This window comes from Bufo bufo, chromosome 4, assembly GCF_905171765.1.
Source record: "Bufo bufo chromosome 4, aBufBuf1.1, whole genome shotgun sequence".
Classification (NCBI taxonomy): domain Eukaryota; kingdom Metazoa; phylum Chordata; class Amphibia; order Anura; family Bufonidae; genus Bufo; species Bufo bufo.
The window spans coordinates 424758778-424775686 of NC_053392.1; the positions used below are offsets into that span (position 1 = coordinate 424758778).

Consider the following 16909-nt stretch of genomic DNA (forward strand, 5'->3'; position numbering starts at 1 on the left):
CAGTTCAGCACTGTAAACCCCCCCGCAGCTTCATACTGCTTCCAGCGCTGCAATGTGCCGGTCTTCATTGACCGGCCAATTGCAGCGCTTGGAGCTGCAGGGGGCGGTCCAGCACTATGCTGCCCTTACCTGGCATGGATGCCTGCTGGTAAGAGCAGCCATGGTGCCGCGATTCCCTCCCAGCATCTGGCGGACCTTGTGCCGTACATGCATGTCGCTGGTCATTAAGTCACGTCCAGCTGTGACGTACATGAACGGCCCGGGTCCTTAAGGGGTTAAAGGGCATCTGTCAGCAGATTTCTACCTATAAACAGCTAAAGGCGTCTGTGTTGGTCCCATGTTCATATGTGTCTGTACTGCTGAGAAAAATGTTTTCATATATGCAAATGAGCCTCTAGGAGCAACAGGGGCGTGGCCCTTAGCCTGGCCGGCCCTGTAAATCCCATTATAGAGGGCACAGACATTTCAGAAAGAACAGAACCTGTAGGTGTAATGGCAACGCCCCCGTTGCTCCCAGAGGCTCATTTGCATATATTAAAACATACATTTCTCTCAGTAATACAGGCACATATGAACGTGAGACCAACAGGGATGCCTTCAGCTGCCAACCTGAAATGACCCTGCTGAGGTGTGCCACACGTAGATAAAACCGCAGCGCTCCCGTACTGCAATAAAGTTTCTGTGAAGATAAACCCAGCTGTCTGCTGCCCTCCTGCTCTTTGCAGTTTGCTGTCTCAGTGTCGCTGTCCCTCACCAGTCGTTCACGCGCCATCCGCTGTCACTATGGCGACCCGGGCCTCAAACCGGCCATACCACATAGTGGTCTTCGGGGCTTCTGGCTTCACAGGGCAGTTCGTTGTGGAGGAAGTGGCCCGGGCGGCTGACGGGGAAGACTACAGGGGCCAAGAGCTCCGCTGGACTGTAGCTGGCCGGAGCCAGAAGAAGCTGGAGGAGGTGCTGAGCTGGGCGGCCGAGAGACTGGGTGAGTGCGGGGACATGGGGGACATAGTTGTAGGAAGCGGGGACATGGGGACATAGCCTGTAGGAAGCGGGGACATAGCCTGTAGGAAGCGGGGACATGGGGGACATAGCCTGTAGGAAGCGGGGACATGGGGGACATAGCCTGTAGGAAGCGGGGACATGGGGGACATAGCTGTAGGAAGCGGGGACATGGGGGACATAGCCTGTAGGAAGCGGGGACATAGCCTGTAGGAAGCGGGGACATAGCCTGTAGGAAGCGGGGACATGGGGGACATAGCCTGTAGGAAGCGCCTCTCTTCAGACTGCTCCTATCACTTCTCTTGGAGAGGATAGATAAGAAGAGCCAGTTCTCATCAGGATTTCCCCTGACTGCAGAGTGGATCCTGTGGATGGTATGTAGGGGGTGTCCCAACCATCCTGGCAGACGGAACGTCCAGCCTGTGCCCTTCCTACGGCAGGAATCGTGCTCAGACTATAGGAACATTTATGGGGGAGACGAGTGGATAGAGTAGCTGACAGCTTCTCAGTCCTTGCAGACATGGCACCTACCCATTGATTTTAATGTGGTTGTTCACACATCAGTGTAAAAATTACAGGAGCATGCTCTACTTTGGTCTGTGGTGCTGACCAAACAGCCCATTGAAGTCTATGTAAAGCCACTAACCACGGATGCACCACGGACCATTGCTAGGAGATGCTCTGGAAATGTATTTTCAGCCCTAGTAGTGTCTGTGAAATATGGATGACACACAGAGGGGAAATAAAAACCACACATGGACCAAACACCGATCCTTCACGGACATCTTTATGGATGTCAAACAGACACGGAAATGTGAATGAGACCCTAGGCCAGTGATGGCGAACCTATTACAGACCGAGTGCCCAAACTGCAACATAAACCCACTTATTTATCGCAAAGTGCCAACACAGCAATTTACCTTGAATACTACAGTCCAATATAGAATATCTTCCATGTACTTTATAATTTATTTACAATATCCTGCCTACATTCAGTGCGCTGCCTGTGCTGTTCATAGTGCGCCCTGCGCTGCTGAATGGCAGGAAAAGTCTAAGGCATATTGGTACACCATAGACTTTTTCCAGGGTGTGGGTGCCCACAGAGAGGGCTCTGAGTGCTGCCTCTGGCACCCGTGCCATAGGTTCGCCATCACTGCCCTAGGCCCAGTATTGGCAGTGCCACGTGTACAAAGCCTGTACGGCAGAGTTGTCCTCTAGAAGCAATGCTGTTACAGTGGAAAATCTCTCCAGTGCCTCATGGTAAAGATGCCAACCATGAAAATGTGAGCCTATCAGGTCATATTGCGGTATGCATCTGGCCTCCTAGTTATGGGCAGCTTTCCACTCAGTCCTGTAGAAGACTCATAACACATTGTGATACCACAGAAAAGCTTACCGAGTGTCAAACTCAGCTCTGATAATTTTAACCTATTGCTTGCCAGTTGCCAGTCTAGTCTTTGTAACCCTGTGAGAAGTCTTGATTCCAGTACCAGTCACTGTGTCTGTCTAATCATTTGTAGGAAAGCCTCAGCTGAAGTCCATTGACATTATAATCTGCGACGTTAGTGACGCCCCCTCCCTCGATGACATGTGTAAGAAGGCCTCCGTTGTTCTCGACTGTGTGGGTCCAGTAAGTATCATACGGCTATACGACGCCAGTCACTGCCACCATTGTCTTCTATCTGCTATCTCTCATACAAAATCCTTTTCTGCTCTGATGACATGGTGCTACCAAAAGCTGAAAACATGATGCCGCCTAAGGCTACTTTCACATTAGCGCAGTGCTTCTCAATTATTTTCTGTCATGCCCTCCCTAGGAAGAAGAAAACATTTTGCGCCCCCCGCGCGACTGTAAATAGTATCATTTGTCTATAAAATTGTTATAAGTACACCTCTGCATAACACTGTATCCTTATTAACGTATAAGAGAATAAAAAAAGAAAGAAATGTGGATCGGACACACACTTATGGGGGGATCTGTGGATGACGGACACTTATGGGGGGGATCTGTGGATGACGGACACTTATGGGGGGATCTGTGGATGACGGACACTTATGGGGGGATCTGTGGATGACGGACACTTATGGTGGGATCTGTGGATGACGGACACTTATGGGGTGGATCTGTGGCTGGCACTGTTACAGGGGGATCTGTGGCTGGCACTGTTATATATGTGCCATCCACAGACCCCCCACCCCATAACAGTGCCATCCACAGTGCCCCCCCCAGCCCATAACAGTGCCATCCACAGACCCCCACCCCTTAACTGTGCCATCCACAGATTCCGTGTGCCCGCCGCCGCCGTTTAAAGTTATTAAACATGCCCCCCTCATTCCTAATAGTACCGTATATCCGAATTTCTTCTGTATAATGCCGGCAGGCGGGCCGGGCGGCCGGCGCGTCCCTCAGTGACGTCACTTATCTGCGCCGCCTGCTTCATTCATAAAGCAGGCGGCGCAGGCACGTGACATCACTGAGGGACGCGCCGGCCGCCCGGCCTGCCTGCCGACATTATACAGAAGAAATTCGGATATACGGTACTATTAGGAGTGAGGGGGGCATGTTTAATAACTTTTAATTCAATAATACATTTTATATTAGTATACCGGAGGGAGCGGTGGGGCGGGGCTATAGTACAGTGACCGCACCGCCCCACCGCTATTGCCGGCCCCCAGCTCCAACTCCCAGTCCCTCCCCCGGCCCCCGCTCCGTACATCGCGTCCAGCGCCTGCGCCGGCCTCTGATCAGACGGGAGATGAGCGCTTCCACAATAGAAGCGCTCATCTCCCTGCCGCATATTACACTGCGAGCTGTCGGCCGCCCGGCGCCCCTGTTGCTATGGCGCCCTGTGCGGCCGCACAGCCCGCACACCCCAAAGGCCGGCCCTGAACGAGCCCCCCTTTACGGAGCCTGGCGCCCCCCCTGGGGGGCGCGCCCCACTATTTGAGAAGCACTGCTTAGCGGCAGGGGACTCCAGCAGGCTGTTCCGGCGGCAGCGCACGGCGAAAGGCAATACTTCTAGTCCGGCTGCCTCTCGCCGTGCGCTGCCGTGCCGCCACCGGGTTATAGTCAATGGGGACGGAGAGGCAGTCCGGGGGCACAAGTGAACTAGCGGCAGGATGGATCCCTGCCGCTAATGTGAAAGTGCCCTAAGGCTACTTTCACACTAGCGTTTTTGCTGGATCTGGCAGGGTTCAGCAAAAACACTTCCGTTACTGATAATACAACCACCTGCATCCGTTATGAACGGATCCAGTCGTATTATCTTTAAAGGGGTTGTCTGGGTTCAGAGCTGAACCCGGAAATACCCTTAGATCGCACAGGGCAAGGGATCTTTTGTTTTCAATAACACACTGCCGGCAGAAACTTCCGCCCAGCAGTGTGTTCGTGACGTCACCATCTCTGATGGGCGGGCTTTAGCTAAATCCCGCCCATCTGTGCCGGTGACGCCACCGGGCTTCCTGGCAGCCCCATGGAGAGCCCCGGTACATCACCGGATCTCCAAAAAATGCCTTTGCCCTGCGCGATTTAGCGCAGGGCAAAGGAGCGCATCGGAGCTTGAACTGCTCCGATGCTCAAGTCAGGGGGGCTGCCTGGGTGAAAATGGAGGTATCTCCAGGTTCAGCTCTGAACCCGGACAACCCCTTTAACATTGCCAAGACGGATCCGTCATGAACTCCATTAAAAGTCAATGGAGGACGGATTTGTTTTCTATTGTGTCAGATTGTGTCAGAGAAAACGGATCTGTCCCCATTGACTTGTATTGTGGGTCATGACGGATCATGTCTTGCTCCGCATCCCAGGACGGAAAGAAAGCCACAGCTTGCTGCAGTTTGCTCTCCGGTATGAGAAAGCAATCAAACGGAATGCATTTTGGAGCATTCCGTTCTGTTCAGTTCCGTTTTGTCCCCATTGACAATGAATAGGGACAAACTGAAGCGTTTTCCTCCGGTATTGAGACCCTATGACGGATCTCAATACTGGAAAATAGAAACACTAGTGTGAAAGTAGCCTACTAAAAATCTGTGAGACTTTTAACAAGGGCTCCTATTGTATGCCCATATGTTAAACCAGTGAGCCGGCAGGGCATCCATGAGCAGCCCCACATTTGGGTCTCAGGTGTGTTGTACCACTTCAGCCATATTACCAGACAGGGGCATCCTACAATCCCAGGGGCATCACCCAATATCAGAGGGCAGAGTCCATTAAAAATGCCAGGCTGCAGCACTATTTTTTCTGCTAAGTGACTGAACCCTGATGGACCTCATTATATAGTCAGTGGGGTCCATCAGGTGGTATGGATGTCCTCCATGTAATTTATCCAGCGCTGACGTTATTTTGTTTTTTTCTGTTCCTGAGACAGTACAGAAAAACAGTAATATGGCCGACAATAATGCCACTAAAAAAGTCAGTCCGACAGCTAAGGCTACTTTCACACATGCGTTAGGTGCGGATCCGTCTGGTATCTGCACAGACGGATCCGCACCTATATTGCAAACGCTTGTATCCGTTCAGAACTGATCCGTTTGCATTACCATGAACAAAAAAAAATGTCATATATTTTTTTTTCATGATAATGCAAACGGATCTGTTTTTACTTACACTGAAAGTCAATGGGAGGCGGATCCGTTTTCAATTGCACCATATTGTGTCAGTGAAAACGGATCCGTCCCCATTGACTTACATTGTAATTCAGGACAGATCAGTTTGGCTCCGCATCGTCAGGCGGACAACAAAACGCTGCAAGCGCGTTTTGGTGTCCGCCTCCAGAGCGGAATGGAGGCTGAACGGAGGCAAACTGATGCATTCTGAGCGGATCCTTATCCATTCAGAATGCATTGGGGCAAAACTGATCCGTTTTGGGCCGCTTGTGAGAGCCCTGAACGGATCTCACAAGCGGACCCAGAAACGCCAGTGTGAAAGTAGCCTAAAGTCTATTGTGATCTGCCCTTTTGTGTAGAGAATATAGAAGTCCTGAGCAATGTAGCAGCATCGTTAAACTGTAATTCACCTCTTATCCACCACAGAAGTGACATCATTTGATAATAGATTGGTGGAGCTCTAATCAGCAGAGAATGACTCTACCGGGCAAAGTTCTCTGCATATCAGGTATGCAAGGTGCAAGAGGGTGTTATCCACAAAAGTCATTTCTGATAGCATGACCATTTGTGCTTGGGACACGTCCAAAACCTTCTTTAAAAAAAATGCTATTTTTCGCAGTCTAATTGTATTAGTCACATTTACTACTGAATGTGCGCCTGTCTTGGAGGCTTTTGTGACTCAATCGACTATTTTTAGATTAATTCAAGAGTTGTCTATTTTTTGCGACTTTTTATTGATCTATTTATGTAGGTGCGCCTTTTTTACGCATCAATTAGTCGCAAAAACAGTCTAATTTTTACTCCACTCCAGGGCTGGCTTATTTTTATTCAACAGTTTTGAGGGGTAAAGTGCTAATTTCTTTGCATTAAAATTCGTACTCAGGGAGACGTGCAACTTTTCTCAGAATCTATTTTCCATGCACAAATACATTAGACCAACCTAAGTGAATATGAACCTTACTGAAAAAGAACCACCAGAGGTCAGACTAAGCGCTCATGCCCCTTGCCCGTATTGTGGCCTGCAAACACCCATTGACGTCAATGGGTCCACAATCCGCAAGATAAGGCGCGGTGCGGAGGCACGGATCGGAAGCTCATGGAAGCACTACGAAACATGTTCTATTTTTTGTGGTGCGGAACGTTTTCTTGTGGGATACCACTCAGAAAACGCAGTCTCCAGTATGAATACGGTTTATTGCAGCTAGCCGGGAGCATTAACAGCTTCTCCGCACAAAGGAAAAGGGGGAGAGGCCCACACTCATCTTATACACATAACCATCTCAACCCAAACTCTCTCTTCCACCCTATTGGATATATCCATGCATGGTGTGCTTTCTCCATGTTCATCCTAGCCAACATCTGCTATCCATTACCAAAACATTCTTCATCCTGTCTAATCTTTAGCCCCTCACCCAAGTGAGTGCTACCCCACCTTGGGAATGTGTACCCACACATAAGATCTGTGAATGTAGTGTCTGGCATAATGAGGCGGCATTATACAAAATATTTTTCATTTTCTACTTCAGTATCTTGCGGATTCTTAGACCCATTCAAGTGAATGGGTCTGCATCCGCAAACGGCGTGCACTTGGTCGGTACCTGTCGATAAATGTGCCCTATTGTGTAAGTGTGAGCTGCAGGAGACACGTCCAAGTAGGTGAGAAGTGAGTGTAGTTACCTGAGCCGGTCCCCCAGCCGTGGCCTGCGTTGCTTCTAGCTCCTCGCCCCCTTATGTTATTAAGGACGTATTGTTCACAGTGTGATGTACATTTCCACTTATGAAGAAGAAAATGATAATTGCAGTGAAGACGCCAGACTTTTCTTTTTCATTTTACATCTTTATTGCTGATAAAAAAGACGCAGAAAGCTGTCCAGAATCCATGGGTTATGTTCTATATGATGAAGGATCTGGCTTCTGAATGTACGTTTTCTGTTCTTTTAGTACAAATTCTATGGTGAACCTGTGGTAAAGGCCTGCGTTGAGAATGGAGCGCACTTTGTTGATATCAGTGGAGAACCCCAGGTAAGATTTACCAGTCTCTTCATACACTCCTATGGGCTTGTGTGCTTTAGGTTATAATTATTCAGCTTTCTATAGTATTCTTTATATTTTGCGTCTAACGAAAAATTCACCTTTTACTTTATATACCTGTTACATGTTCCACCCAAAAAATATATATAAAACCTTCGGGTAGACTAATGTCCCTGAAAATGGGGTAAAATTTACAGCAAATGCATGTTTTTGCTGCAGCTTTTATGCAGTTGCAGTTTTTGTCAGCGAGACATGTGGAATAAATGTAAAAACTACAACAGCACTAAAAAGTTAGGGATATATGGCTTGTGGGTGAAATTTCAGAATGAACCTAAATGCACTCTAACCTTTACAGGTGAACCTAATGTGACCGTCTCTAAACTTTTGAATGCAGATGTCCAACTGTTCAATGTTTCAGTATTTTTGCACAACTTGCTGTTCTCTAACAAGGAGCTTGATGGCAAAACTCACAACAGGTGTTTGATCCATGAATCGCCCAATAAATTTCGTGGTTCAATTAGAATTGGTATTAAAACAGTCGTCCTCATCATGCTGTTCACATTTTGACATCATGAGACCAAGATGACACCTAATAGTCAACAGTGCCTCGCCATTATGAGGCTTCAAGCAGGATATTGTCAGACGGAAGTGGCCACTGAGCTTAAAGCGTCACAGAGTGTCATCAACTGGTTGCAACAGAGATACAGAGAGACTGGAAGAGTCACAGAAAGGCATAGAAGTGGACGTCCTTTGGCCACATCCCACACTGATGACTGCTTCATTGTGAACAATGCCCTACGGAACCAGATGATGAATGCCGTACAACTCCAGACTAGGGCTGAAACGATTACTCGATTGAATCGAGTAATGTGACACCAAAAAATCCCAGATGCAAATTTTTTGCATCAAGGATTCGCTTGTGTCATGTGACCATGGAGTGTGAGTGAAGCCCTTGCTGTTACTCTCGCTCCATGGTCCCCCACTGGCCCGCACCGGGCTGCACTAGAAGTTAACGTGCACACTATGACCTGACGCTGTGTGACGTCAGGTCCCAGTGCAGAGCGTGAAGAAGAAGAGGATGGAAGTTTTCTGGAGTGTCGGCAGCGCCCCTACAGGAAAGGTAAGTATTTTATTTCACTGGCACTGGGGACATGGCTAGGAGGAGAATATGGTGGCACTGGGGGGGGGGGGGGACAACAACCTGGGGGGAAGCTGATGGCACTAGAGGGGGCAGCTGATGGCACTAAAGGGGGCAGCTGATGGCACTGGGGAGGGGGCCTGATGGCACTGGGGGGGAGCCTGATGGCATGGGGGGGGGGAAACCTGATGGCACGGGGGGGCTGATAAGTTTTTGTAAAGGAAAACGTTCTTTTAATTTGTTTTTTGTTATTAGAGTACTTAATTAATCGTTGGATTACAAAAATAGTCTATATCTGCAGCCCTACTCTAGACACATTTAAGGGAGGTGAAAGGCACCTAAGTGTCACGTTAGACCATGCGAAACAGTTTACATCTGCGTGGTCTGCGTGCTAGGCAACCTGCCAGGGTACCTGACCACGGAACCAACAAAAGAAAAAAGACCAATAACCCCATCGAAGAATGAGAAAACACTCATATAAAATATATGTAGTTTATTAGGGCGAAAAATAATAAATATACAATAACACGAAGGCATAAGGTAAAGGGGGATGGGACGCCCCGTGTAGCGGGACCGCAAACCCCCACCCTCACACATACCAGACTAACAAGGAAAAGATGTAATAAAACACTAGGTGTAGAACCGCATATTAGTGGGGGAACTGTAAATTCACCCAGATTGACATACTGTATAAGCATATGTATTGCACACATGTAAAGGATCAATAAGGTCACACATAACAGAGTTGCCCACCACTGGTAACAATTGTGGCCATCCCGTATAATGCAGGCAGCCAGATCACATAATGACTAAAGTACAGGTGAAGCAAGAGTGGTATGTGTAAGCAATATAAAAGGAAGGGGGGAAGAGAGAGGCAGCGCCAAATGTGTAGTAAAGTATGAGACGATTACAATGATGAAAAAAGTAATGCGCTTACCAGAGTCTAGTTGTGACGAGCCTTGCTGGAAAATGGACCAGCGGCCAGGGATGCCTTGCTGCAGCCTAGGTTCCAGGGCGCATTTAAAAATTAAATGCGACAGCGAAGTGAGATAAACAAAAAGGAAGAAAAAACTGGAACTGCAAATAGTATTTGCTCCTTGGGCGCTGCTCGGCTGGATATATAACGCAGAAGGTGAATAAAAAAGTATTTATTGGTCTACGCGTTTCGAGGGAATTGGACCCTCTTCCTCAGGACAATCATACAATACAGGACAGTAAACATTTATTTATACACTTGTTTTTGGCGCCTAAACTCGATTTCGGGGGCGGGGCTATGGGCGGAGTTAATGTGCATATAAACTAACATGAGTTAAAATAATCGTTACTATATAAATAAATAAAAGCAAACTTAGGGACACTTCACAAGGACGTCCGGTAATCGCTGGAGTGGAAAATATGTACCAGTGATGGATGTAAACAGAGAGCAGCAGGGGGAGGTGATGCGTCAGGACGGGTCGCTAGGCCACGCCCACATTTGTGATGCAACACTGAGGGGGAAGTTGGGTTTTACTCAGTAATAAAAGCGCTGGGGGGGCGGGGCTATGGGCGGAGTTAATATACATGTAAACGAGCATGAGTTTAAGATAATCCCTACTATATTGGTGAAAACAAACATAGTCACTGGAGTGTGAATTATGCCCCAGTGATGGATATAAATAGAGAGCAGCAGGGGGAGGTGATACGTTAGGACGGGTCACTAGGCCACGCCCACATTTGTGACATGCACTGACGGGGAAGTTGGGTGTTGCTGTTCTACTAAGTAATGGGAGCGCTGGGGGGGCGGGACAGTAGGCGGAGTTAATATACATGTAAACATGAAATAAGACAATCCCTCCTTTATGGGTAAAAACAAACTTAGGGACACTTAATATGGATGTCCAGTGGTAAATAGGGTGAAAAATGTATGCACAAGTGATATGTATGAAACAGAGAGCGGCAGGGGGAGGTAATACTTAGGGACGGGTCGCTAGGCCACGCCCACATTGATGACGTAACATTATAGGGGAGGTTGGGTTTTGCTGAGTGATAGAAGTGCTGGGAAGCGCTATAAAATAATATACTACGCAGAGTGGTAGGATACGCCCCCACTACCTTGGCACGTAAGCTGACGGGGCGGGCCCTCGGAGATGTCCTGTATAACAGTGAATAGACGTTATGGGAGCAGAATAACGACTGAATGGTGAAAGAATATAGAGTGCACACAGTAAAAGGTAATTAACATAGCAGGTAAATATAGATAAAAATATTATCATAAAAAGGATATATCATGTATAAAATTCTATAAAACATAGGTAGTAGCATATGTTATTTGATTACAGTACTGTTTCACTCAGTTCATTGAGACCATGGGGTGTTAGCGTATCAAGTTGATATATCCAGAAGACTTCACGTTTTTGTAGGATATCAAACCGATTAAATGGGTTTTCTGGTATGTGTTCTATAGGAGTGATTTTTATTGGGTGTTTTTGTTTTTCTGTAGTTGTCGCACAGTGTCTTGACAAGCTGTGTTTTTGATATAAGCGTCGTATATTGTATGTATGTTGATTAAATCGACAGTGTAACTCCTGTGTTGTGCGCCCCACATACTGCAGGCCGCAACTGCACTCGATTAGGTATATGACGTAAGAGGACTGGCACGTCATGTATTGTTTTATGGGGAAGGACGTTTTATTGCGGTTTGATATGAATGTGGTTTGATTATGGGTAATTGTTTTACAGCATAGGCATCGCCTAGACCGGCATTTGTAGCTGCCCGCATTCTGTGCCGTAATTATACTGGATTTCTTTTGTGGTGCATTGTGTTGTCTGGGTTTGCTGGGGGCCAAAATGCTTTTTATCGTAGGGGCTCGTCTATATGTAATGGCTGGTTTATGCGCTAGGTGTTTTGAGAGGTATGGATCTTGGAGTAATATATGCCAGTGTTTGGCTAGAACGTTCTTAATATGCCCATTTGACGTGCTGTACTGGGTGATAAAATTAAGACGATCTTGTGTTTCTTCTTTTTTGGAGGTCTTTGTAAGACATTCCTCCTGGGACACAATGGAACTTTTTTTCAAGGCGTTTTTTATCAGTTTAGGTGGATATTTTTTTGCCGAAAAACGTTTACGGATGGTGTCTGTCTGTTGTATGAAATCTTCTTTATATGTACAGTTACGTCTTATTCGTTTAAATTGGCTATAAGGTATGTTTTGTAGCCATTTTTTGTGATGAAAACTGGAATAATGAATATAACTGTTGCTATCTACCGGTTTGAAGTATGTTTTGGTCGATATGGTGCTATTGTGACTCTGAATGATAATATCTAAAAATTCGATTTCCGTTTTATTAAAGTTGAGAGTGAAGGTAATACCCCAATCTGTTTCGTTAAGGGATTGGCAAAAGGTTTTGGCGGAGAGTTCGTCCCCATCCCATATAATGAATATATCATCGATATACCTCCTGAAAAAAATGATTTTGTTTTTATAGGTTGAGTGATTGGTTATGTGTAGTTCTTCGAACTCCCCCATAAATAAATTAGCGAAGGACGGTGCTACACGCGTCCCCATAGCGGTCCCCTTACACTGGTGGTAGATGTTACCATTGTATAAAAAATAATTGTTTTCTAAAATAAACTGTAAGCTTTGTAATAGGAAAGAAATTTGGGAAGATTTTAGGCTAATGTCCCTTTCCAGCACTGATTGGACGCACCGGAGGCCTAGTTCGTGTTTAATGTTGGTATATAGGGATGTGACATCTAAAGTGAGAAACGAATATGATTTTTCCCAATTTATAGTTTTTAATTCACGGATGAGCTGGCTGGAGTCATGTAGATACGTGGGCAGGTTTTTGACATATGGCTGTAAGTGAAGATCCATATATTGAGATAAATTGCTTGTCGCACATTTGGTATTGGAGACGATGGGCCTACCTGGGGGGTTATCTTTATTCTTATGAATTTTTGGAAGGTGATAAAAATAGGGGTTGCACGGGATTTTTGGTAGAAGGAAATTTTTTTCTTTTTTATTTATGTAACCCTTACTGTGGGCCTCTTTCACTAGGTTGGTTAGACTGATATTTACATTTGTGAAGGGGTTATGGTGTATTTTTGAATAATATTCGGTATCGTTTAGAATCCTTTGAGCCTCGTTTTCGTATTCCGTGTAATTCTGAATGACAATTGCCCCCCCTTTGTCGGCAGGGCGGATAACTATATCACGGTTGTTTTTGAGCGTGTTCAAAGCTACTTTTTCAGATTTTGTCAAATTACCATTATGATTGTGAATAACTGGTTTTTTGGTTAAGATCTTAAGGTCAGCTGAAATCAGGTCAAAAAATGTTGGTATGCAGTGCCCTTGACTATATGACGGAAAAAAATTTGATTTTGGACGTACATCAATGTGTCTGTACTCCTGGTCTGGTGAATTGGTGTCATGCTTCTGTGGTATGGGATTTTCCCTTGAGAAGTGTGTTTTTATTGTTAGGATCCTTCTGAATTTCTGAATGTCGATGAAAAGCTCAAAGGGGTTAACCTTATTGTGTGAAGTGTCCCTAAGTTTGCTTTTATTTATTTATATAGTAACGATTATTTTAACTCATGTTAGTTTATATGCACATTAACTCCGCCCATAGCCCCGCCCCCGAAATCGAGTTTAGGCGCCAAAAACAAGTGTATAAATAAATGTTTACTGTCCTGTATTGTATGATTGTCCTGAGGAAGAGGGTCCAATTCCCTCGAAACGCGTAGACCAATAAATACTTTTTTATTCACCTTCTGCGTTATATATCCAGCCGAGCAGCGCCCAAGGAGCAAATACTATTTGCAGTTCCAGTTTTTTCTTCCTTTTTGTTTATCTCATGTGTAAGCAATGACACTAAGGTAACACACTAGACATGTATAAAGCAAAACATAAGTTACCCATGATATGCGGAAGCACTAGGTGTCTGACCGGAGCTGCACCTCAACGCGTGTTTCGCCAAGAAAGCTTGGTACCTGACCACACCACCAGGCAGAGGCATCATTATCTTGCATGGGCGTCTACTCTGGACGAGGGAACAGTGGGCCTCAGTGCTGTTCACTGATGAAAGTCAATTCACGCTGAGCAGAAATGATGGCTGCCAACGATGTTGGAGATGTCACGGAGAGAGCTATGCATTAGCCTTTGGTGGTGGTAGTGTTACAGTGTGGGCAGGTGTGTCTAGTCAATACAGAACTGTCCTACACTTTGTGAATGGTACAGTGACAAGCCCATACTACTTGATCATTAATCCAGTAATTGTGCCTCTGCATGAACAGCACAGGCCTAATTTCATCTTCATGGACAACAATGTGCCAGCTCATCGAGGTTGCATCATTAGGGAATGGCTGCTGGAGACTGGGTACCTCAAATGGAGTGGCCTGCACTTTCTCCAGACCTGAATCCCATTGAAAACCTATGGGATCAGCTGAGTCGCTGTGTAGAGGCTTGTAACTCTGTACCCCAGAACCTCAATGACCTGAGGACTGCCCTCCAAGAAGAGTGGGATGCTATGCCTCAGCAGACAATAAGTCGACTTGTGAACAGCATGATACATCGTTGTCAAGCTGTAATTGATGCTCAAGGCCACATGACAAGTTATTGAGACATTGACATTTTTTGTGGGGGTGATATAATATCACTGTAGCGTGAACTTTTTTCTTCTTTTTAAACTCTTTTTATTGGTTTTTAAGTTACAGCAGAATAACAACCTGTATACAATACAGTAACAGATCTGGATATTATCTTGGGGGATTTGAGATGGTGCGAAGGTCACATTTAATTCAGTTTCCCATGCTTTAAGAAAGCAAAGACCATCTGCGGAGTTAGTGGGAGAGTTAGGCCTCCTGCAGCACGAACACCGACCGCGGGGCAGCCGCAGCAGATCGCGGACCCATTCACTTTAATGGGTCTGAAATCCGCCTGTTCCGCAAAAAGATAGGACGTGTTCTATCTTTTTGCGGAACGGAAGTACGGGAGTGCTTCCGTGGGTTTCCGTTCCGTGCTTCTGTTCCGCACCATTGCGCATCTCCGGATTTGCGGACCCATTGAAATGAATGGGTCCGCATCCGTGATGCGGAATGCCCACAGAATGGCACCCGTGTATTGCGGATCTGCAAATGCGGTCCACAATATGGCAACAGGCAGCACACGTTCGTGTGCAGGAGGCCTTAATCATATGTGTATATACAAGTGATATAACCTTCCTACGTTCTCATTGTTGTGATATTAGCATTTCAAGCCACGTTAGAGGTCTGTCATAATTAGGGGTAATTATGATTCCTCGTAAGAGATGCAGAATTCTATGGGACATTACAATAGACAAAGAAGGTACCTCAAGTCTAGCACAAATTTTTTTACGTTTTCCATAAATTTCACCTGAAAGCCAAATATCCCTAACTTTTTGTGAGTAGGTTATTTGTAATAAATTAACATTGAAGTATTTTCATTTTTTTAATTCCCGGAGAACCCCTTTAATCTTTCCCGGTGAGCCCTGTATCCTATTATATTATGGATGCCTGCACCACTAGGGGGAGCTCTGCACATATGAATTTATGCAGTTAGTGGAGATTCTAATAAGAGCCGTATAAATCTTTCCATTGAGCTCCCCCTATTGGTGGCTGCAGCAAATTAATTTGACTGTTGGAAAGCAGTAAAAGCTGCTCAGTAGCCGGTCCCTTTCCCCACAGATCCCATAGTAAGTCCCGTGGTCTGCCTCCATAGAAGGTACACAACTGTACAACAGGGGGAGGTCTTTTAGTATATTTAATACAGAGGCATCCTGAAACAAACCTATGACAGTAGTCTATTTCGGAATATACGTAAGGTGTATTTCTCAACCTATATGTGCGATGTACATGGCAAGTGCAGTATTAACACAGCATTATTCTGACCGTGGCATTCTGCTTGTAGAAGTATTGTATTGTAGTGTGATTTTCCTGTTTAATAATCCTGTCCTGTCTTCTCCACAGTTTCTTGAGTCAATGTACATGAAGTATGACAGGCAGGCAGCAGACAATGGGGTGTATGTTGTTGGAAGCAGTGGATTTGACTCCATTCCTGCTGATCTAGGGGTTTTATTCACCAGGAACAGCATGCAAGGTACTAATAATGTGTTACATTTTAGTTTCATAAATTAAAGGGACCCTTCCATCAGAAATGTGTATTTTTGTAAACTCACTATTTATAGATTTTTTAGGACTTTGTACTTTTTTTTCTTTATGTCAGTAGTCAGCACAAATAGATAAGTAACCCACTCTCCGTTTACTGCTGCTATAAGGGGAATTTTACCTGCAAGGTAATTCTCATTGTAATAATATGTGGAGAATGACAGCCCTGTTGTTCTCTTGATTGGTGCATATAAAGATGCCCACAGAAGGAAATTGCATTAATTAGTATAATGTGACAGCTACACTACTGGGATAGCAGAGGGGAGGTGTTGTGCCCTTATTCAGTCTCTTCTTCATGGTATGGCGAGTTTTAAGTGAGACGCTCTGTTTTGTCGGTGACGAATCCTGGGGGGACACTAGTCTACTTCACTGATTAAGAGCAAAACTCTTAAAAGATAGGAACAAAGTAAGAAAAGGGAAAGGAAGAAAGGTGAAGGGGAGGGTAAAGAGTAAAGGAAAGGAAGGTAACAATGGCTCCCCTAGACAAGACACACTCAGATTAAAAGGAGATCGGGAGGGTGGACTGGGCAGGTTCCTTCAGGCTTCGTCAACCGTAGGGTATAAGGGACATATTAAATCTAACATCCAAACAAAAAATATGGTTGTGAGCAATGAGGATGCAGAAGTGGGGGCGACATTGCCATCTCCAGCAGACACGTCATAGTTCCCCACATTGGCTGACATTATGTCAGAAGTGAGTAAGTCTAACAGTGTGCTGGAGATGATAACGAAGCAAATGGGGGAATTAAAATCTGAAGTACATCTAGTTAGAGATGATTGTAAGAAAGTCAGTGAGAGAGCACATTTGGTAGAACAAAGGATTAGTAAGTTAGAAGATCAAGCTCTTGGAATGGTAAAAGATTTCAAGAGCTTGAAAGTAGAGAATGAAACATTAGGTAAAACAATTAGAGACCTGGAAGACAGGGATAGGAGATAAAATATAAGATTGATAGGAATTCCTGAAAAAATGATATATC

The 16909-nt window shown here is 45.5% G+C and overlaps 1 protein-coding gene across 1 annotated transcript in view; it reads left to right on the top strand.

The window, feature by feature from the left end:
• The first annotated feature begins 699 nt into the window (after nucleotides 1-699).
• LOC120998607 (saccharopine dehydrogenase-like oxidoreductase) overlaps nucleotides 700-16909 on the top strand; it is a 152144-nt gene continuing 135934 nt past the window's right edge. Inside the window, exons 1-4 of the mRNA XM_040429324.1 lie at nucleotides 700-982; nucleotides 2520-2629; nucleotides 7543-7623; nucleotides 15735-15864. Of these exons, the coding sequence (XP_040285258.1) occupies nucleotides 784-982; nucleotides 2520-2629; nucleotides 7543-7623; nucleotides 15735-15864 (520 nt within the window). The 5' untranslated portion in view covers nucleotides 700-783. The remainder of the gene's footprint in view (nucleotides 983-2519; nucleotides 2630-7542; nucleotides 7624-15734; nucleotides 15865-16909) is intronic.